Raw genomic sequence first — 22,984 nt, forward strand, 5'->3', positions numbered from 1 at the left:
AGTAATATAGTTTTTTGTTCTCTACTTACAAACCGTGACTAAAAAGCAAACAGAAAATAATAAAAATCTCAGAGAATGAGTGATTTCAGATATACAGCTCTTTATAGAAAGTGAAAACAGTAAAATAATATAAAGAAGAAAATTATTTCTGAAGTAGAAATTCCTAGCAAAAAGTATCTGAACATACTCTACAAGGACATGTAGAATCCTTACCTTTGGGCTGCGGTTTTTACTACTGGTATCTGTACATGAGCATGATGAAAACGTCTACCATGAACTACAGTTCCAGAACATAATGATGCGTTTTGTGTATTTTCACTGCAGAGCCAATAAACAAAGAATAAGTTGAATAGGGAGAAATTACATACACACTGAAAAATTAAATCCTTCAACATCTGAACACATGCAGAAATAACCTTTGCCACTAAAACAAACAAACAAAAAAAACCCCAAAGAAACAGATAAATCCAATTAACAATGCAAAACTGTCCACTAATTATCTAATTCCGATATTCTTCTTTCAAATGTTTCTAATCCAAGTAGAAACTAGGAGTCCTTAATTCTGCTTCTGATTATGCCACTAATTCAAGTCATTTAACATTTACAAGTCACATCTGTGGATATACAAATAGAGCAGCAATGCAATAATGATGTTTCAGCCCCATTTGTGTTGATACTGATAGCCCAATCCCACAGAAACAGTAATTCAGGATGACAGCCACTAGGAACTGTGGGCTATTATCTAGATGATATAAAGAAAAACACAAGTCTCTTGTTGAGATAATCTGCATTAGCATTTCCTAAATGAGTCAAGACCACCCTACTCTATGATACGTTCTACTTGTTATTATAACTGAGGACTAAGGCTCCGTTCTCCTTATGAAAATGAAAGCAAAAGCACAAGATGTCAGCCTACCACACAGCGGAATCACACTACCTTCTTGCTGTAGTGGCAGATTCAAAACAAAGGCTAGAGTGGGCCTATTAGTTTTTGGTGTCAACCCCTTTGTCTTTTCTGTAGGAAGTGTGTGGTAAGTGCCTATACCTCAATTTCTTATTGTTGCTCAACATGTTAAGTCCAATTGGGTTGCCTTTCAAAGTTTTAAAACTTTCAGCCTTGTTTCGTTTTACATATGTCTTCAAGATGTAATCACCAGAATTATCAACAAATTCAGACGGACGATTTAACTGCAAAAAGATCCATAAATATTAGAGTAAATAAACACCATAATATAATTTATTAACAATGATTTGAAAATTCATTTACTTAAAAACCAAGTAAGAATGTATGGAGACAGCAGGGGTGTGCATTTGTGCGTAATTCAATTGTAGTATTTGATAATGCAAATCTGTAGGAACAGGGAATTTTTCTTTTCATGTCAATGTTTTCAAAGTTATTTGAAAAGATAAGGATAGTGGACCTTCAGCTAGCTTTCTTCAGCTAGTAAAAAAATAAGCATTTACACAGCTTGGCAGGCCTTACTGCTATCTGTAGGGCAGTGCTGCCAAATGTAGCAATAAGCTGTCATCTCAATTTATGTCCTTTCTTTTTTGGCAGTACTGGGGTTTGAACTCAGGGTCTTGAGCTTGCTAGGCAGGTGCTCTACCACTTGAGTCTTACCTTCAGCCATTTTTGTTTCAGTTATTTTCTTGGTAGGACTCTCCTACCGATATCCCACCATGAACCTGGGAGCAGAGATGTATACCACCACAGCCGGCTTATTTGCTGAGGTCTTGCTACCCCCCCCCCCCCAATCTCTCCCTACCTACTTAACTCTCAAGTAACTAGCATTACAGACACGAACCACCATACCCAGCCTCTATATGTGTCTTTCCTATTGAAGTTTCTGTATACATACAGAAACTAGGTAATGCTTCACAGGTATACATGTTGATTACCATCACCTTGGGGAGCTCATAGTATAACAGGACCCCCAGATCTTTACAAATAAGCCCATCTGTCTCTCTACCGAACCCTCATAATACTTCAAAATGCACCTTCCACTAAACAATTCTCGTTTTTGCCATAGTTATGGTCATCACCCAAAAATATCTAGTTTTGATACTCAGCATTTTCTTGTTTTCATTTCTTCTGAGTTGTGAGACTATCGGGGACAGGAAACCCAGAGAGCCAAACTGAAATTCTAGGCTGTTTTCCTGTGCTACATTTCCAATGAATGTACCAAGTTATAGAGGTAAAAATTGGGAGTTCTTGGGGCTGGGGATATGGCCTAGTGGCAAGAGAGCTTGCCTCGTATACATGAGGCCCTGGGTTCGATTCCCCAGCACCACATATACAGAAAACGGCCAGAAGTGGCGCTGTGGCTCAAGTGGCAGAGTGCTAGCCTTGAGCAAAAAGAAGCCAGGGACAGTGCTCAGGCCCTGAGTCCACGGCCCAGGACTGGCAAAGAAAGAAAAAAAAAAAAAATTGGGAGTTCTAGATTCACCAAACAAGCACAAAGGGCCACATAAACAACTCAAAGGATTAGTCTGCAAATGAATCTGAATTAGATGGAAATGTAACTTCTTCCTAACCATTTCAGTAGTTCTCAAATTTCAGCATATACATATACCACAACTACCTGCATGATTTACTAAACCAAGTGTTGTCATCTACTCAAGTTTCTCCTGATTCAATACTCTGAGAAGGACCTGAGAATCTGCACTAGCAAAAGTAATGTGTGGCTTAGCGGCAGAATGCTTGCCTAGCATATACGAGAAAAGGCTCGAAGTGGCACTGTGGCTCAAGAGGGTAGAGTGCTAGCTAGCCTCAAGCAAAAAGAAGGGACAGTGCTCAAGCCCTGAGTCCCAGCCACAGGAATGGCAAAAAAAAAAAAAAAAAAAAAAAAGTAAATGTGTATCTGCTCTAAAACTCATCTGATGTGACACTAACTTTCATATGCAATACCTACCCTTCAACCAGGCTCATAGCAAAATAAGTCGGGAGAAATAGTGGATAATAGAAACTATAGGGGATAAAGACAAAGCAGTTCCCACTTCCATTTTCCTAAATTAGAGAATACAATCATCTTTGCACTTAGTGATGGTTTTTCACAGAAAACATATTACTGTGCAATCAAACAACTAAACAAGTGCCCACTAATGATATTATTTTATTTCCTGTTTGCTATGAATTCATTGTGCTAATTATGTCATATCTGATTTTACCTCTTACTATACACATTCCATTAATTGTTCAGGTTGAGATCCAGCAATTGTGCCATAAACAGCAGGTTAATTACTTGACCCTATTGAAAAACAGGTGGAAACATGCAAATTTCCCACTTCAGTGCTTCTCAACAAAATGTTTATCCCTTTGTTCTAAATGATAAACTCAAAAAGAGAAAGCATTATGTGCAAACTGAACTGAAAAACCAAAAATATTGCATGCAAAGCCAAAGACTGGTCTGGCTTCCAAGCCTATGCTTCCTTTTCAACATGAGAAGTTTTTATAGGACAGTGTAGAAATATGCTGATTGGCAACAAAAAGAGGCAAAAATTAAATAACATTATTCCAATAAAAACTCAAGAACATCTCAAAAACCAATGTACATACACTAAGAAGTACTTTATGTTAATTTTAATCTTAAAATCATTGAAGTCAAATTTACCTGTCCCAATATAGTTAATTCAACTGTGCTTCTAATTAAAAAACTGGGTTTCAAAATTTCTTTTTTTTTTTTGGCCAGTCCTGGGCCTTGGACTCAGGGCCTGAGCACTGTCCCTGGCTTCTTCCCGCTCAAGGCTAGCACTCTGCCACTTGAGCCACAGCGCCGCTTCTGGCCGTTTTCTGTATATGTGGTGCTGGGGAATCGAACCTAGGGCCTCGTGTATCCGAGGCCGGCACTCTTGCCACTAGGCTATATCCCCAGCCCCTCAAAATTTCTTTTTAAGAAAGCATTTCGGCCATAGCTACAGACAAACTTCAACCTACTGTCAAAATGAGAGGATATATATGAGGGGCTGGGAATGTGGCTAAGTGGTAGAGTGCTTCCTTAGTACCACATAAGCAGAAAAGGCCAGAAGTGGTGCTGTGGCTCAAGTGGTGCTAGCCTTGAACAAAAGAAGCTCCTGGGTTGGGGATATCGCCTAGTGGCAAGAGTGTTTGCCTCACATACATGAAGCCCTGGGTTCAATTCCCCAGCACCACGTATACAGAAAACGGCCAGAAGTGGCACTGTGGCTCAAGTGGCAGAGTGCTAGCCTTGAGCAAAAAGAAGCCAGGGAAAAGTGCTCAGGCCCTGAGTCCTCGCCCCAGGACTGGCAACAAAAACAAAAACAAAAACAAAAAAAAGAAGGGGCTGGGGATATGGCCTAGTGGCAAGAGTGCTTGCCTCCCATACGTGAAACCCTGGGTTCAATTCCCCAGCACCACATATACAGAAAATGGCCAGAAGTGGCACTGTGGCTCAAATGGCAAAGTGCTAGCCTTGAGCAAAAAGAAGCCAGGGACAGTGCTCAGACCCTGAGTCCAAGCCCCAGGACTGGCAAAAAGAAAAGAAGCTCCTGGACAGTGCCCAGCTCCTGAATTCAAGCTCCAGCACTGGCAAAAAAAAAAAGAGTCATGAAAAAAATTATTGCTTCTGTTGCCTATAGGTTGTTTATAGGCTAGATAATTTCAGTCAGTAATAAAACACCACTAGTTCCAGCTTCATCAAGCAACTATGTATGTAGTGAATGACAGCATTTATTATTTTGTCAAGCGCCTTTAGAAAAGGTTTCTACCATGTGTTACACTTGACAAATAGCTATGGGAAAAGTCATTCTATAAAAGAATCATACAGTGTAAATTGGTACAGATTTCTCACCACATAAGTACAAAATTGTAAAGCACAATTCCAGCTGCCAAAAAATCCATAGGCAAGTACATAATTAAAATATAACAAACTCTTTTAGACAACTGGCAATCTACTTTCCAAATAGTTGTTTTTTTCATCACTTAATTTTTGTCCTAAACTGGTAATCTATACCAAAAATCACTGCTTTGGGAAATAAAGCATAAGTAAGTAAAGATTTAGAGCAATCCTATGTTCATAAAATCCAGATGATACATAAAAATCCTTGAAAAAACAACAGCTAATCTGCCCTTCTTCCTCAACATAAGACAATTTTCCAGGTAATTCATGAACTTCAAGCACTCAGGAGGCTGAAATAAAAGGAATGCAAGTTCAAGGTAAGCCTGGGCTACATAATGAAAACTTGTCTCAAACACCAAACAAGGTAGGGTGGTGCGTGCCTGCAATACCAACCACAGAGGAGGCAGTGATATTAAGATTTCAATTTGAGGTTACCCAATGCAAGAAGTTAGGAATCTAGTTTAGAAATAAGCCAGGCAAGGTGGTACATCCTATAATCCCACCTACTTGGGAGGCAGAAATAAGAGAGGTCCAAGGTAAAAACACAGGCCCTATCTGGAAAAAAAAAAAAAAAAAAAAAGCAAAAAAGGTGAGACTCAAATGGTAGACTGCTTAGTTAGTCAGTACAAGCAGAGTGTAAACCCCAGTACCAGACCAAAAGACAGTAATTTTTAAAAATCCTCTCACCAGGTATACCAGTAGCTCACACCTATAATCCTAGTTACTCTGGAGATTGAGATCTGAGGATCACGGTTTGAAGCCAACCCTGGCAAGAAAGTCCATGAAACTCTTATCTCCAATGAACTATTCAGAAAAGCCTGAAGTGTCACTGTGGCTTAAATGGTAGAGTACTAGCCCTGAGCACAGAGAGGCTCACGGACAGAGCCCAGGCCCTATGTTCAAGCCCAGGGACTGGAAAACAAGTAAATAAAAAGCCTCTCGCTGAAAAACAGAACTATTGTGAACAGATGGATTAGCACAAATCAATCACATTAGAAAACTAACTTTACGTATGGGTGTAATAGAAGTCATTTATATACTATAAACTTACAAGCAATAATTACATATAATAATGCTACTAAGGAAATGCAGCTACTGTGGACGACAGCTAGTGCTGTGCATTATATAAACTACACAATCTTACATAAACCTCACAATCATCTTATGATGTGAGTAGGTCTGAGTAAGATTAGAGTTGATATTCTAAGTAATATTATGCCAGCTATCTCCCCTCCCCTCCAAAAAACTATGTTTCTCTAAACTGGACATCACTACATAGAACATATTTATATATATTTAAAAAAAAGAACAGCATTTTTCTGTAAATGGCCACATAATAAATATTTTAGCATTTGTTAGTCAGGCAAGTCTCTTCTGCATTTAACTCAATTATCCAAAGGGACAAATCTGTTATGGTAGCACAAAATCAGCCAAAGAGAATGAACTCATCAACATGGCTCCTATAAGTTTTTACTTATGTACACCAAAATTTGAATGTTATATCATTTTAACTTGATATGAATAGTAGTATTCTTCTGATGCTTTTCAAGCACTAAAAGATGTAAAAATCATTCTAGCAATGAACCATAAATTGGCTAACATTTTTTGGGGAAGGGGGGGCAGTCCTGGGGCTGGTACTCAGGGCTTGGGCTCTGTTCCTGAGCCTCTCTGTGCTCAAGGCTAGCATTCTACCACTTGAGCCACAGCACCACCTCTGGCCTTTTTTCTGTTTATGTGGTACTGAGTAATCGAACCCAGGACTTCATACGTGCTAGGCACTAAAGCCACTTTCCCAGACCTTGGCTAACATTTTTATCATCAATTACTGTGTTCAAGATGTTTTGTTGCATGAATTACAATTTTACTGGAAATGCTAAATGCTGATAAAAAATCATCAATATGGGGTATATTCCACCAAAAATGATCACAAACCAATTTTTAAAAAGTAATCAGCCCAGGCCCCATAACTGACTCACTAAAGAAATAAAAATTTAAAAAGTTATCAATGAAAAAACCTTGTAGTCCTAGTTACTTAGGAGGTTGAGATCTGAGGGCGGTGGTTCAAAGCCAGCCCAGGCAGGAAAGTTTGTGAGACTTATCTTCAATTAAACATCAAAAAGCCAAGAAGTGGAGCTGTGGCAGAAGTGGTAGAGCACTAGCCTTGAGCACAAAAGCTCAGGGACAGCGATGTGAGTTCAAGCCTCAAGACAAGCACTAAAATAGTAATAATAAAAGAAGAAGAAGAAGAGGAGGAGGAGGAGGAGGAGGTGGTGGAGGAGGAGGAGGAGGAGGAGGAGGAGGAGGAGGAGGAGGAGGAGGAGGAGGAGGAGGAGGAGGAGGAGGAGGAGGAGGAGGAGGAGGAGGAGGAGGAGGAGGAGGGACAAATCAATTAAGCAGCTGATTAGACACAGCTGAAAATAAAGTAAACAGAGACATAGAGATGAGGAAATCATTCAGAATATGGTAAAGATTTTTCTTTGTTCCTTTATTATTTTCTTATTCCTTTTAAACATAAAACACAGGCTCTTAATTAAGGGACATGAAAAATGATGGTCCTACTCTATAATGAATCTCCCCAAAATGTAAAAAGGCAATACACAGAGATAACCACTAATGCTTTCACAACGAAAGAATCATTATGAATCTCATGGTAACTGCAGAAGGCAAAAGCCTTCTTTTTTTTTTTTGTGAAACAGGAAAGTAAATTCTAATTTCATGTACACTTTCAAATAGAGAAAAGAAATAATATTCACTTAAACCAGGGGGGGAGGAGGGTGCAAATCACACAGCCTAGTGGTTATAGGCCTTTGAAATCATTTAGTACACTATGAGACAACAATGCTTCTCACTGGCTGCCTGAAGCATCTACTGGTATTGGTAATTTTATATAGCCCAAGACTAATGCTATAAACACCCCAATGTACAGTGACAGATCAACAGGTTATCCACCCCTGATCTCTATATACTTACATGTTACTAAGTTACTGAAAATTTAAGGATATGTGAGCTTGGGCAACAAATTGTGATAATTTTAAATGAATAAACTTCTGAATCCCCAGTCTCTTTTTTTACACATAGCTAAAACTGATCCACTTCCTCCTTCCTGAGAGAATTATTTTCATTTTACAAAGTGTTAATTCTTATGGTATTCAGGTCTAAAAAAGCTTATTAAGGAATAATTTAAAATATTGGTATTTGAGATCTCTTCTGGCTATAAATCAATTGTAGGGCTTCTTGCTTTTCCTTGTTTCGTATCTATTTCCTTCCAAGGTGAAGCAAGGCTTAGAACTGGAAGATTGGGGGCTGGGAGTATGGCCTAGCGGTAGAGTGCTTGCCTCGCACACATGAAACCCTGGATTTGATTCCTCAGCACCACATATATAGAAACAGCCAGAAGTGGCGCTGTGGCTCAAGTGGCAGAGTGCTAGCCTTGAGCAAAAAGAAGCCAGGGACAGTGCTCATCAGGCCCTGAGTCCAAGCCCCAGGACAGGCAAAGGGGTGGGGGTGGGGGAGAACTGGAAGTTTGAGGCCAAGATAAGATTGGCAAAGGAATGGCAAATGGCAAAGGAAAAGTGACAGAAATTTTATCTTCAGAAAGCTTTAGTCTAAGGAGAAACACAAGGAAGAACACTTTAAAGATAGTCTAAGTTTAAAAAACAACAACACTGTTAACTGTTGTGGCTTATCACAGCAAAGCCAGCCCCTAACCCAAGTTGTTATTTCTATATTAGAATTCTTATCACTTTGACAATAAATAAAATTATAAAATGCTAATTGTGAAGATAAAAATTTTTATCTATATTTGAAATAAAAATGACAACAAATATTTCCAGATTTAAGGCTAACCTGAAGTAATTATGTGTAATTACTTTCAATAAGCTCCCTGAAGTAATGAAACAAACAAGACTGTAGTTTTTCCATTACTTCTGATACTAAGTATTATTTTTGAAAAAATTCCTAAAAGAACAAGCATGACATTCATAATGGTAAAATAACTTTATTACTTTTCCCTCCAAATGGAGATTAAACAGTTACTCTAATAATTGGGAAAAATGATGTAAAAATTTTTGTTACTTGAGGTAGTCCCATTTTGTAAGGCCTTGAACTTACTATGGTAGCTCAGACTGGCCTTGAACTCACTGATCCTCTTGCCCTCGCTTTCTGAATTACTAGGAATACAGGTATACACTACTACACCTGGCCTTATTTTTACACCCCACTAGCCTTTTTAATTTTTGAATGCTCAATTATTTACATTATTTTTGGCATAAAATACTGATAATGTTATAACAGTACGCTTCACAGTCAACAATTTATTACATGACTGGTATTCCTCAGCACTTTTCTTTAAGGTGTTCATTGTTCCAGAACTGTTACTCTTGCAAAATTTATTTTACAGCAGAAGTTTAGTAATCATAAAAATATGTTGGTTCAAATATTAATAATTACAAAAACTCAGTTTTCTAGAAACTTAGAACCTTTAAGCTACAAGAACATTACCTATTATTAAATTTCAGTAAAATGTGGGGAAATGACACACACTGCCAATAAAGTATATAAATGAAGTATATACCAAAGTTAGAAATGTACCTGCCTTTGGCTGAGGGATACAGCTCAATGGTAGAGAACTTGCTTATTAGCATGTGCAAGGCTCTGGGCTGAACCTTTAGGAATCAGAAGCAATTAGGTGGCTGGGGGAATGTCACTGAAAGAGACTTGGGGACTTTGGCTCCTCCTCTTTCTCTCTTTGCTGCCAGCTGCCAAGAAGCAACAAGCTTCTTTTACCACCTGGCTCACTCCATGATGCTCCCCTCTGCAATACAGGCCCAAGCACCATAGAATAAAAGCTCCAAAATTTTGAGAGCTAAAATAAAGTTCTTCCCTTATTTAGTTTATATAGATATTTTGACAGGTATTTTGTTACAGTAACACGAAGTTACCTGCCAAGTAAACTTAAAATCAAGCAACTGGGAAGAGTTGTCTCAGATGGGGAAGAGGAAGATTGGGACTTAGATGTATTGGGGGGGGGGGGATTGCTGTTGTAATTACTGTTTTTTGGTGGTTTTGTCTTTTTAGAGGGGGCAGAAGGGTGATCACAGAAATGGAGGGAGGAAGGGAAGGGTAAACAAATACAGTCATGTTATTCAATATACACTATGTAAAAAATAACTATACAACTGTGGGCAGGGAAGGAGGGGGAAGTGAAGGAAGGGGTAACATTGTCCAAGAAAAACTGTATTCATTATTACCTGACTTGTGGAACTGTAATCCCTCTGTACAACTCCTTAATAATAATAATAAAACTATATTTTAAAATATGAAAATCTTTTAAGCAGTTTTGAAATATGTAATACAAAAGAATAACATTTTAAAAAGCAACACTTGCCTTTTCTCCATTTGAAGTTTCAGAATCCTCTTCTACACTGAGTAGATGTGCCCCACTATGTAGGAAATAAGGGGAAGAAATTCTTTAAGTAACAATTATAACCACCACATTAAAATCAGTAGGTCTGCCCCTCTATGCTTTTACTGAATCAGGGAATCAGCATACTTTTTCAGCAAGAACCAAATATTAAAATATTCCAGGCTTTACAGGCAATATGGTCTGCATAGCAACTATTCATTTTTTGACACTGTAGTATCTAAAAACAAGCATAAATTACATACATGTCTGTTTTCCGATACATTAACAAACTAGGTAGCTGCCAGGAGGATCAAGTCCACAGGCTAGTTTTTGTTGACATAATTTTGTGTTTTGCTAACTATACATTTTATCTTCTCACTCATTTTTCCCTTTTTGTTTTGCATAAAAATTTAGAAAAGAATTGAAAAAATACAGAAAAACACACTTTTTGAGGAAAAAGTAGCTAAGGAACATAAAGTAACTGCAATGATATTGCCACAATGTAAGTTCACCACTCTTGGAAATAGCAATCTTTCATTAAGATTCATTGGCCTGAGATTCTAAAAGATCAGGCTAACATGTTAATCTCAACATGATCAAAACACTTAGGTCCCTCAGAACTACAATGAACCAAGCAGTACATTCAAAGGACATGTAAAGGACAGTACCATAACATATAATTTTTAAATATGTATAAACCATGGTGAATCTTCCAGAGGAAATAAAATCTACTTCTGCTACACATAGTAAAATTTATAATAAAAATACAAACTGTTTTCTTTTATTCCTTTTCTACACATCCCAACTTTAATAAACATTTTATAAACATTTAATGATAATCTGGATGGCAATATTCATTTTCAGCTTAATTCCACGTTTAATTTTTTTCAAAAGTACATAAATAAAAGTATCTGAGAGAAAATAATTTTTAAAAACCAAGGAAAAAAGGTCATAAGATACTGACTTTAAATTAGGAATTTACTAGTTCAAAGTTCTCCACAAGGTGACATTAAGATGTACTGTACTTATGTAAACTGATTTGGATTTTTAAAAAACTGCCAACTTATTAATTCTTATTACATAAAACTTAAGGCTATCACTCTACCACCTTGAGGCACAGCTCCACTTCCTGCATCATAAATCTTACAGCCTGAAAATACAGGGTTGAGGATGTAGTTCTGTACTGACTGCCTAACAAGGTCAAGGACCTACATTCACTCTCTAGCACTGAAAAAAAAAAACTAATAAATTATTTAAAAAATGTAAACAAGGTATAGTTGCACATACCTGTAACACTAGCACTCAACTAAGGACTGCTGAGACATTAGGATCAAGTTTGAAGCCAGCCTGAGGAACATAGCAAGTTCCAACCCATTCTGCATTAAGCAAGACTTTGTTTCAAAAAAGTTTCTATTTTTACATATTGGTTCTAGAGTTTAAACTCCAGGTCTCTTGTTCTGCTCTACCTTTTCTGCTCAGGGCTAGTAATCTACCACTTTAGCCATGGCTCCACTTCCAAATTTTTTAATGGCTAATTGGAAATACAGATTTGTCTGCCCAGGCGGGTTTTGAACCATGATTCTCAGAGCTCAACCTATGGAGTAGCTAGGATTATAGGCGTGAGCCACTGGTGCTTGGCTTAAAGTGTATTTTTAACACATACTTTCTAGTATTTCAACAAAATGTAGGGAACACTTTGTTTAACTTGCCTAGGTGATCTAAGATGAAAGCATTTTGTAAATGGTGCAAATTTGATTTAGGAAAAAAAGATTTAAATTTTATATGAAATTCAAGGGATCTCAGCTCAATTACTTGTGATAAATGCTTTTTAAAATATTGCCTGAATAGAATGATTCTTCCTTTCTAAAAAGGACTATTTTCTAATTTGAAATCTGTTGTACATTTTTAAGATGTCACATGCATACATATACATTTTAAAAGACAAAGGAATAAAATACCAAATTAACTACCAATAAATAATTGCTTTATCTTTCCTTACTACTTCTATTTTAGTTAAGCAAAAGCTACCAAACTGTTAAAAATATTTCTATGGAATATTAATTCTCTAATGAATAGTTCTATTCTTATAAAATATCTGAAAGAAGAAATCCTTACTCTTTATCTGTATCTCCTTCACTTCCTTCTTCATGATCAAAGCTCCAATTATTTTTAAAACCTCCATCTTTCTTAGTCTCTGCTCTAGCCAAAGCTGAAATGAAAACAAACTGAGATAAGTATTCATTAACATAACTAGTCACTGCAAAACAAATTTGAACATTTCCAAGCTCTTTCATGATTCTAGATTTTCTTTTAACTTGCTCTATTTCTTGTAAATATCATATTTCTTTAAAGAGACAACACATTAAAATCTGTCTTTTCTAGTATATAAGCACCTATATAAGTGTCTGCCAAAGAAAGAAACAAATTAGTAAGACACAACAGAAATAGGGAGAGGGTAGGAACCTGAGTATTATGAAATGTAGAAAATCAGCCTTTTCAAATTTTTTTTTAATTTTTTTTGCCAGTCCTGGGCTTGAACTCAAGGGCTGAGCATACTCTCCCACCTGAGCCACAGAGCCACTTCAGGCTTTTTCTGTCTATGTGGTGCTGAGGCATCGAACCTAGGGCTTCATGCATGCTAGGCAAGCACTCTACCGCTAAGCCACATTCCCAGCTCCCAGCCTTCTCATTCTTGGACCAAGGATCTTTATTCATTAGAACTACACCCCGAGCACTAAACCTTTTTCTCAAATTCAATCTATAGTTGATGACAAGAAAAACTAGATCAGAAAACCAAGGAAATTTCCCCAGAAGCCACCAGAAAGTAAGAACTTGGTGAGATAAATGAAGTTCATAAGGTGTATTTGTCCTGAACTCTCCAGACAAAAAACTAAAGTTCAGGGTCCTAGCAGAAGCAGAATTCAGAAGAAACCCCAATACCTTAAAGGGCAATGCATAAACAAAGGGGGGAGGGGGAGGAGGCAATTTTTACTAAAACAAAGGCAGTATGGATAATTATGATGTCTTATCCTTGCTCTGGGTATATCTATACACTGGGAGTGTGTGCAGTGATAGTGCTTTCTCTCATGTTCAACAACCTGGGCTCAATCTAATCACCATAAAAAAGTAAAAACAAAATGTAGCTACCTCCGGGTTAATGCTATGGTTCAAATGTTTATGTTGCCTCAAAATTCAGGTGCTGGAAACCAAACCCCCAAGATGATGGTGCTAAGCAAGAGGGCCTTTGGAAGATACTGGGATTAATGCCCTCTTAAAAGACCCAAAGCTTGTCCTTTCACTACGAGAGGATAATGACAAAGTACTATCTAGAAGGCAGTCAATCTGGAAACCTTCATCTGACTATGTATCTTCAGAACTGTGAAAAATTTCTTGTTCAAAAGGGCCTCCAATTCATGCATGCTAACTGCCTGTATTGGCCTGAAACTGTGATCCTCTTGTTTCTTCTACCTCCTAAATAGCTAGATATTTAAAAATTTGCATATACAGAATCTAGAGCCTTGTGCTTGCTATGCAAGCATTCTACCACATAAGCTGTTCTCTAGTGCCAGGATAGGTATCTTAAATATATTTAAAATATATACATTTAAATGCATATTATCATAGAGAGTAATATTTACTGAAATGAACTTCAAGAAATGAAACAAGACTTTTTCTCTGTTGTTTCTGTTTTCTTTTTTGTCTTGTCTATCTGTCTTTGGAAGGGTAGGAGGACACAAATGGAGGGACAGGGGATGAACAAATGCAGCAGTGGTACTCAACTAGGCACTGTGTTGAAAATGAACTATTCAACTTGTGGGTGGATCCAGGAGTGAGAAAATGGGCTAGAGCAATGGGAAGGAGTGACCAGTGTCCAAAAATAATTGTACTTTTTTTTATCTTACTTATGTAACTGAAAACCCTCTGGTACCTGCCTTTATAATAACAATAACAAGTTTTTAAAAACTAGCAATTACTGAACACTGGATAGGAGGAATTTAAAAAATCAAACTGTTGGGGCTGGGGATGTGGCCTAGTGGCAAGAGTGCTTGCTTGCCTCCCATACATGAAGCCCTAGGTTCAATTCCCCAGCACCACGTATACAGAAAATGGCCAGAAGTGGCGCTGTGGCTCAAGTGGCAGAGTGCTAGCCTTGAGCAAAAAGAAGCCAGGGACAGTGCTCAGGCCCTGAGTCCAAGGCCCAGGACACCGGCCACAAAAAAAAAAAAAAAAAAAAAAATCCAGGGGCTGGGAATATGGCCCAGTGGCAAGAGTGCTTGCCTCATATACACGAAGCCCTGGGTTCAATTCCTCAGCACCACATATATAGAAAAGGCCAGAAGTGGTGCTGTGGCTCAAGTAGTAAAGTGCTAGCCTTGAGCAAAAAGAAGCCAGGGACGGTGCTCAGGCCCTGAGTTCAGCCCCAGGACTGGCCAAAAAAAAAAGAAAAAAATCCAGTTGGGGAATAGATAAGGCTGCCTGTCTTGATGAGGTCATGAGTTTGAACCCTCAGCACTGCCCTCCCCTCCCAAAAAAATTCCTTTTCCAAGTTCCTCAAAAAGTTAAACAGAAGCAAGTGCTGGCAGCTCAGGCCTGTAATCCTAGCTACCTAGGAGGCTAAGATCTGAGGATCCCGGCTTAAAGCCAGCCTGGACAGGAAAACCCACAAGAGTCATTTCTCCAATTAACCATGAAAAAGCCAGAAGGGGTTTAAGTGGTAGAACATGAGCCTTGAGCAAAAAAGTACAGGGAAAGCACTCAGGTTCTCCCTTGGCAGAAGGTGTGAATAATGGGTAGATGAGGCTTTTAAGACTGGCACCATAATAAATGCGATCTCCCTACTGTGTACAGCAGAGAGAGGGAAGGAGGAGTAGAGGCAGGGAGACATGGGAAGAGTGAGAAAAGGGAGAGAGGAGGAAGGGGGAGGGAAAGAGGAAGAGGGTGGGAGTGAGAGGGAAATTAAAAATTACTGGACTACTCAGGAGACTGAGATCCAAGGATGGTAGTTCAAAGCCTTCTACTCCTTCTGAGGGTCAAATGGGCGGAAGGCCTTTGTACCAACATTGTATTTACTACATAAAAAGAAGTAGGTTGCTGGGTGCTGGTGGCTCACTCCTGTAATCCTAGCTAATCAGGAGGCTGAAATCTGAGGCTCTTGGTTCCAAGCCAGACTGGGCAGGAAAGTCCATGAGACTCTTATCTCCAATTAACCACAAAAAGCCAGAAGTGGAGTTATGGCTCAAGTGGTAGCAAAACTAGCCTTGAGCAAAAGAACTCAGACAACCCAGGCCCTAAGTTCAAGCCCTACACTAGTATTTTTTAAAAAGCCAATAAACCTGGCCTGGGGAGTGTTTCCATTGGTACAGCATGCACTTGACTAGCATGCAAAAGATCCTGAATTCAACACCCTCCACCCCCTGACAAAAAGCAAAAAGCCTAAGTGCCTATAAGAACATATATTATACTCTGACATAAGACCTTTTTTTTTTTTTTTGCCAGTTCTGGGCTTGAACTCAGGCCCTGGGCACTGTCCCTGACCTTCTTTTGCTCAAGGCTAGTATTCTATCTCTTAAGCCACAGTACCACTTCCAACTTTTTCTGTTTATGTAGTGCCAAGGAATCGAACCCAGGGCTTCAAGCACACTAGGCAAGCATTCTACCACTAAGCCACATTCCCAGCCCTTCACTAAGAGTTTTAACATCACAACAATAATTTAAACAAAACAACATCTGAGGCAGTCACCAGTGGCTCACACCTATAATCAAAGCCACACAGGAAGCTGAGATCTGAATATTACAGTTTGACTCCAGCAGGATCAAGAAAAGCCCATGAGAGACTCATGTCCAATAAATCACCCCCCAAAAGGCTAGAAGTGGAGCTCTGGCTCAAGTGGTAGAGCACTAGGCTTGAGCAAAAGAAGCTCGGGGACAGGACCCAGACTCTGAGTCCAAGTTCCAAGACTGCAACCAAAACAAAACCAAAAATAAACAAAAAACTCTGAATCCATTATTACAATTTTTCTACCAAGAAAAACCCAGAAAGCTCTGCTAATTATTTTCTCCACACTTTTAAGAAACAACACCAACCTCATCTAAACCGCTGCAGAAATTTAAAAAAGAAATAACAGCTAGGTACCAGTGGCTCAAGCCAGAAAGCGGAGACCTTAAGACACGAAGGTAGTCTGCCAAGACTCTTATTTCCAACTATCCTTAGTGGTAGTATACCAATTACTAGCAGAAAAACTCAAGCATGGGTGTAATGTCCTGATTTCAAGTCTTGGTACTGGTACCAAAAAAAGAAAAGAAAAAAAAATTTAAGTAAGAAACACTGTGTAGCTATAAAGTCTGAATGCTTGATCCAAAGCCTGACAATGGCACTTTTAAGTAGAGTTTATTCCAAAGTGCAAAAGTTAATATTTAAAGACCATAAATTCAATTCACAACACTCATTCACACCAAAACATAATTTACAACAGATGTAACTGACAATACCCATTCACAAGAAAATCTTTGGGGCTGGGAATATGGCCTAGTGGCAAGAGTGCTTGCCTCCTACACATGAGGCTCTCGGTTCGATTCCCCAGCACCACATATATAGAAAACGGCCAGAAGGGGTGCTGTGGCTCAGGTGGCAGAGTGCTAGCCTTGAGTGGGAAGAAGCCAGGGAAAGTGTTCAGGCCCTGAGTCCAAGGCTCAGGACTGGCCAAAAAAAAAGAAAAAAGAAAAGAAAAGAAAATCTTTGTACACTAAATTAAGACTGAAAAGTGATTGCCAGATCAAGATACAACAAATGGACCACATGTTCTTACACTTTTAATCCTGAACAAATTTGTTTGTTTGCTATTAGTATGCATGTTAAGTCAAATGATTAAAGGAAATTTATATAATATGTAACAGCATAATATCAGTGCTAATTTTCTGACTTTGATAACTGTACTGGCAGTTTAAGAGAATGATAAACCCAAAAATGAAGGGGGGGGCGGAGGAATAGGAGGTGGGATAATCTACTTTCAAGTGGTTAAAAGGTATACGTGGGAGGCTGGGGATATGGCCTAGTGGCAAGAGTGCTAATGAAGCCCTGGGTTCAATTCCCCAGCACCACATATATAGAAAACGGCCAGAAGTGGCGCTGTGGCTTAAGTGGCAGAGTGCTAGCCTTGAGCAAAAAGAAGCCAGGGACAGTGCTCAGGTCCTGAGTCCAAGCCCCAGGACTGGCAAAGAAAAAAAAAGTATGTGTGGTCTATCTGTGTGTCTGTGTGTAATCTGAAGGAGAAAGGTGTGAGAACCGGGCACTGGCCAATCAGATTTATAATCCTAGCTACTCAGGAAGCTGAGATCTAAGGATTGTGGTTTGCAACCAGCTGTGACAAACAAATCCAAGAGAATCTGATCTCCAACTAACTAGCAAAAAGCCAGAAGTGGATATGCGGCTCAAGTGGTAGAGTGCCAACTTTGAGTGAAAATGCTAAAAAGAACATGAGGCTCTCAATTCTCTGTACTGGCAACGTTTTAATTAATTTTGTTTCCCTAATTCTGCCAAAGATTACTCTCCAGAATTCAAGATGCATCATAAGCACCTAACCTAGTACTAGACTGGTGTTTCAATAAAAGTTTTTTGAAAGCGGGGTGAACAAAGATGCATTCTCAGCCTCAGTACAAAGCATGAAATTCAAACTGTCACCTGATTACTAATCAGCCTGACAAAAATAAAAACATCAAACATTACCAAAAGTGACAGAGTGCAGAAAAAGGAAAATTGATCAACTGCTAAAAAAAGTATTTTGTTGTTCTATTTATCAATAATTATAGTGAAGCTGAAGGTGTACATGCCATAGGAGCCAGAAAAGTCTAGGTTACGTGTCCATAAGCAATGGTTCAGGGAAATCTAAGCCTGTTGTTTTCATAAGGCTCATGGGGCATCTGCTTTTGCATTTTAACAGCTGAGAAAACATCAATAGCACATTTCATAGCACATGAAAATTGTGATATTAAAATGTCAGTACCAGGGAAGGTGGTGGAAAATGAGAGAGGAAGTGACAAGTTGGATAAGAAATGTACTCGCTGCCTTACATCACTTTGACAATAAAGAAATGAGAGAAAAAAATAAAATGTCAGTGCCCCAAAGTAGTATTATTGGAACACATTATTCTCTTTTATTCTGTATCTGTCTCTTTGGTGAGCTAACACATGTTCAATAGTTGTGACAGACTGAACTATGAAAAATACGATATCCACCACTTTCTGGTCCTTTACAGAGAAACAATGACAACTTCTGCCTTATAAACTATATATACATTCTGTACATATACATGCATATGTGCACAAGGAAAAGAACTTTTTAAAAGTGTTCACAATAGTAATCAAAACATAGTAAAATGTTCACAGTAGTGATATATTTGATAGTAATGTGCATGTATATTGCAAACTGCAAACAACATATATTCCCATAAACAGAGTGTGTGTGTGTGTATACATACATATATTTTTTAAATAGTATGGGACTGGGAATGTGGCTTAGTGGTAGAGTGCTTGCCACGAGCTTCCATTCCTCAGCACCACATACATAGAAAAAGCCCGAAGTGGCACTGTGGCTCAAGTGGTAGAGTGCTAGCCTTGAGCAAAAGAAGCTCAAGGACAGTGCCTAAGTTAAAGTCTCAGGATCAGCAAAAATATATCTCCCCCACCCTATCCAGGGAAATTCCCCTTCACTGTGATAAGATTGTATAAACCGCTTGACCACCTGAGTAGTGGAACGTTCAAGGTTAAACCTGTGCCCTCCCATGAGTAGGCGTATCCACCTGCATCATGTGAGCCCCGCCAAATCCATGCGCCAAATCTAACTAAAATGATAGGTTGGTTCAAACAGTTGCTAGAAGGCAGACTGTAACTCGATTCATTGGCCACCTGCGTGTGACCTGGCGTGCTTTGTAATTGTTGTAACCTCATTGGCCACCTGCATGTAGCAGGCTTGACCATGTGGTATTTGCCTTTATAACCCGACCCTGAGTGTGGCCTGGGAGTCTGGACTGTGGCCCTGGCCAGTTTGCTTTTTACTTCCCCAATAAATCCATCTTTTTACTTGGGGGAAAAAAAAATCAGTTCTCTGTATTCTCAAATTCCACATACACAATTTCAACCCATCAGATAGGAAACATATGGAACAGAAAAGAATGTTCTAAACAAATACACGATTTTGTAAATGGTACAACTACTTACATCATATTTACATTGTAATAAGTATTATTAATCTAGGGCTGGGAATATGGCCTAGTGGCAAGAGTGCTTGCCTCGTATACATGAAGCCCTGGGTTCAATTCCTCAGCACCACATATATAGAAAATGGCCAGAAGTGGCGCTGTGGCTCAAATGGCAGAGTGCTGCCTTTAGCAAAAAGAAGCCAGGGACAGTGCTCAGGCCCTAAGTCTAAGCCACAGAACTGGCAAAGGAAAAAAAAAAAAACACACACACACAAAACAAAAGTATTATTAATCTAAAGCATATGAGAACATATGCATAGGTTGCAGGTAAATACACCATTTTATATAACGGGCTTCACCATAGAGGATTCTGGTATACTAGAGTGGCTCCTGGAACCCATCTTCTGGGATACCAAAGGATGAGTGTACATGTATATTTTAGAATAACAACTAAAATATATGCCATGTGTGATGGTACACATCTGTGAACCCAGTGCTCAGGGGGCAGAATATCTTAAGTTAAAGTCAGCCTGAGTCACATAGCTAGTAAGACTGTGTCACATAACAAGAAAAAAGTTAAACCACTATTTTTATCAACATTGCTAAATGCTCCAAACAATACTTTAAAGAAGCTGCTGAAGAACATATGATTTGATTACCTAATTATGTGTATTCTATGTATAAGTATATATTGTATATAAATACATATGTATATATGTAAGTATGCTGTATGTATTTATAGCCCAGAGACACATAAAGTATAATAAGACACATGGGAATTAGTAACCATCAAGCTAAAATTGACTCTTGTATAAAATCAACTTTCAAAAATTTGTGTGTACACATGTTCACGCACACAGTGTCTGAGGGGGGAAAAATCAGGAAAACAATTTCATTCACAATAGCCTCAAAAACAGTAATATACCTATTAACCAAGGAAATGAAAAACCAAAACCTCTATAGTGAAAACTATAAAACCCTTAAGAAAAATGTTGAAGATACTATAAGATGGAAAGACCTCCCATGCTCATGGATTGGCACAATTAATATGAAAATGGCCATGTTCCAAAAGCAATTTACACATTCAATGCAAACCCACCAATATCCCAATGTCATTCTTCATAGAAACACAGAAATAATTCAAAAAATTCTTGTGGAAGCATGAAAGACTCCAAATAGCAAAAGCAATCGAGTAAAAACAGCAACTCTAGAGGTATCATGATACTAGACTTCAAATTATATTACAGAACCACAGTAACAAAACAGCTTGGTACTGGCACAGAAATAGACCCAAGACCAATGCAACACAACAAAAGATCCAGGAATAAAGCCACACAGGCAGCCTGGTACCAGTGGCTCACACCTACAATCCTAGCTACTCAGGAGGCTGAGATTTGAGGACGGTAGTATGAAGCCATCCCCCAGAAGAAAAGTCCAGGAGACTCATCTCCAATTAACCACGAGGGGGAGGGGGGGAATGGTGTGGGGGGGGGAGGGGGGAAGAGCCATAAGTGAAGCTGTGTTTCAGGTGGTAGAGCATTTGTCATGAGCAAAGAAGTTCAGGGACCATGCCCAGGCCCTGAGCTCAAGCCCCGGGACCAACATAAAAACAATAATTTTAAAAATTCCACACAGCCATTGAATCAAATTTTTGACAAAGGAGTAACCGCCCCCCCCCACCACACACACACACACACACACACACACACACACACACACACACACTGGAGAAAAGGTAGGTCTTCAATAAAATTAGGGAAACGGATTATTCATTTGCACTATTCTGTAACTTGACCCCTATCTTTCACTCAGTACAAAAATCAACTCCAGATGGATGACAAACTCAGTAATACCTGGAACTTTAAACCTAATATAGGACAACATAGAGAAAACCCCTTAAGTTACAGGTATAGGTAATTATTTTCTGAATAGGATTCCAAAAATGTAGGAACAAGAACTAAAGAATTATTGGAGAAACAATCACCAGAGCTGAGCAATAACAGACCATGAGAAAATCTGCAACAAATAAAGGATTTATATTCAGACTATACAAAGAGCTCACAAAACTAAAAAAAAAAAAAAAATGAAAGAACAAATAATCCAATTAATGGACAAGTAAACTGACAGAGTTTTCAGAAGAAATACAAATGGCTAAGAGATACATGAAAAAATATTCAACATCCTTAAGCATATTAAAAATGTTCTTCTATTACATCTAGAACACTAGCCTTGAGTACAAAAAAGTTCCTGGACAGCACCCAAGCCTTGAGTCCAAGCTCCAGGACCAACACAAAACAAACAAAAAATATAGCATAGACAATCTCAATAAAAGCTTTTGATCAATAGACATTATTCTGATCAAAATTTATTCATGCCGAGAGTACTATGGCAAACCTTTGGTACAATTAATACACACTTGCAAAACAGGCTCCTCCTAAGCAGGAGGAAAGCATAGGTGAATGGGGATGAATATGGTGAAGTCGTTTATTTGAATGCATGAGAATAGAAGAATGAGACCTGTTGAAAATGTCTTAAGGGGGAAAAGGGTCAGAAGAAATACTACAGAAGGTGAGTTTAATCAGTGTACAACTGTACGTACAAGTTCAAAAGGCACTGCCCCTCATACAATTAATACATTTTAATTAACGAATTAATCTAAGTAACTGGGAGAGAAGGAAGTAAAAAGGAATGGATTCACCACAGTACTAACTGTCCTGGTAATGTTTATTCTCAGGAGGCTGAGATCTGATAACTGCAATTCACTGTAGTGTTAAGATAGTCTTATCATTACTCTGCAGTCATTAAGTGAAACTGAACACTAATACTATGATGCCAGTACAGTCCATCACAAAACCGAGGTGGATACTAAATGATGAATGGGCAGGCATTAAGTAAACACAGAAAAGATAATGGAGCCACACACCAGTGGTTATAATCTTGGCTATTTGGGAGGCTAAGAAGAGGAGGATCTAAGTTCCAGGCCAGCCTGGGTGCACACACACAGGACCCCTTCTAAACACGAAGGTGGGCACAGTGGTGCAAGCCTGGGAGCAGCTACATGGAAGGATGAGGCTGGGATGACCCAGTCCAATTCAGGTGGAAAAGTCCATGAAAATCACCGCAACAAAAGCAGTAGCATGTGGTGGCTTGCCCACCATCTACTACAATAGAAAACCTAATTTAAATTAGGCAAATCAGTTGGGCTGGGAACATGGCTTAGTGGTATGGCACTTGCTTAGCATGCATGAAACCCTGGGTTCAATTCCTCAGTACCATATAAACAGAAATGGCTGAAGTGGCGCTGTGGCTCAAGTAGTAGAGTGCTAGCCTTGAGCTTCTTAAAAGAAGCTCGGGGACAGTGCCCAAAGTCCTGAGTTCAAGCCCCAGCACACACACGTACACACACACACAGGCAGATCGGGGTCCACATGCATGCCCATGCAAGAATTGACGATTCTATCTCACATAACCAGTTTAAAAAAAAGTGGGGGGGGGGTGCTTGTCTAGCAAGCACAAGACCCTGAATTTAA

General features: G+C 38.8%; 1 protein-coding gene across 12 annotated transcripts in view; it reads right to left on the minus strand.

Annotated features, from left to right (window-relative positions):
* The window catches only part of Senp6 (SUMO specific peptidase 6), a 176,010-nt gene that overhangs the window by 148,227 nt on the left and 4,799 nt on the right, over positions 1–22,984 (minus strand). For 10 of the 12 annotated variants that reach the window (XM_048353670.1, XM_048353663.1, XM_048353669.1 and 7 more), the window contains exons 2-5: positions 12,376–12,469; positions 10,243–10,297; positions 1,046–1,188; positions 214–318 (exon numbers count right to left, since the gene is read on the minus strand). In XM_048353670.1, coding sequence (XP_048209627.1) covers positions 214–318; positions 1,046–1,188; positions 10,243–10,297; positions 12,376–12,469 — 397 coding nt within the window. Of the gene's footprint in view, positions 1–213; positions 319–1,045; positions 1,189–10,242; positions 10,298–12,375; positions 12,470–22,984 lie in introns of those variants that run through there. The other 2 variants (XM_048353665.1, XM_048353664.1) reach the window with 1 other exon arrangement.

The sequence above is a fragment of the Perognathus longimembris genome, chromosome 9 (genome assembly GCF_023159225.1).
Source record: "Perognathus longimembris pacificus isolate PPM17 chromosome 9, ASM2315922v1, whole genome shotgun sequence".
NCBI classification, from domain to species: Eukaryota; Metazoa; Chordata; class Mammalia; order Rodentia; family Heteromyidae; genus Perognathus; species Perognathus longimembris.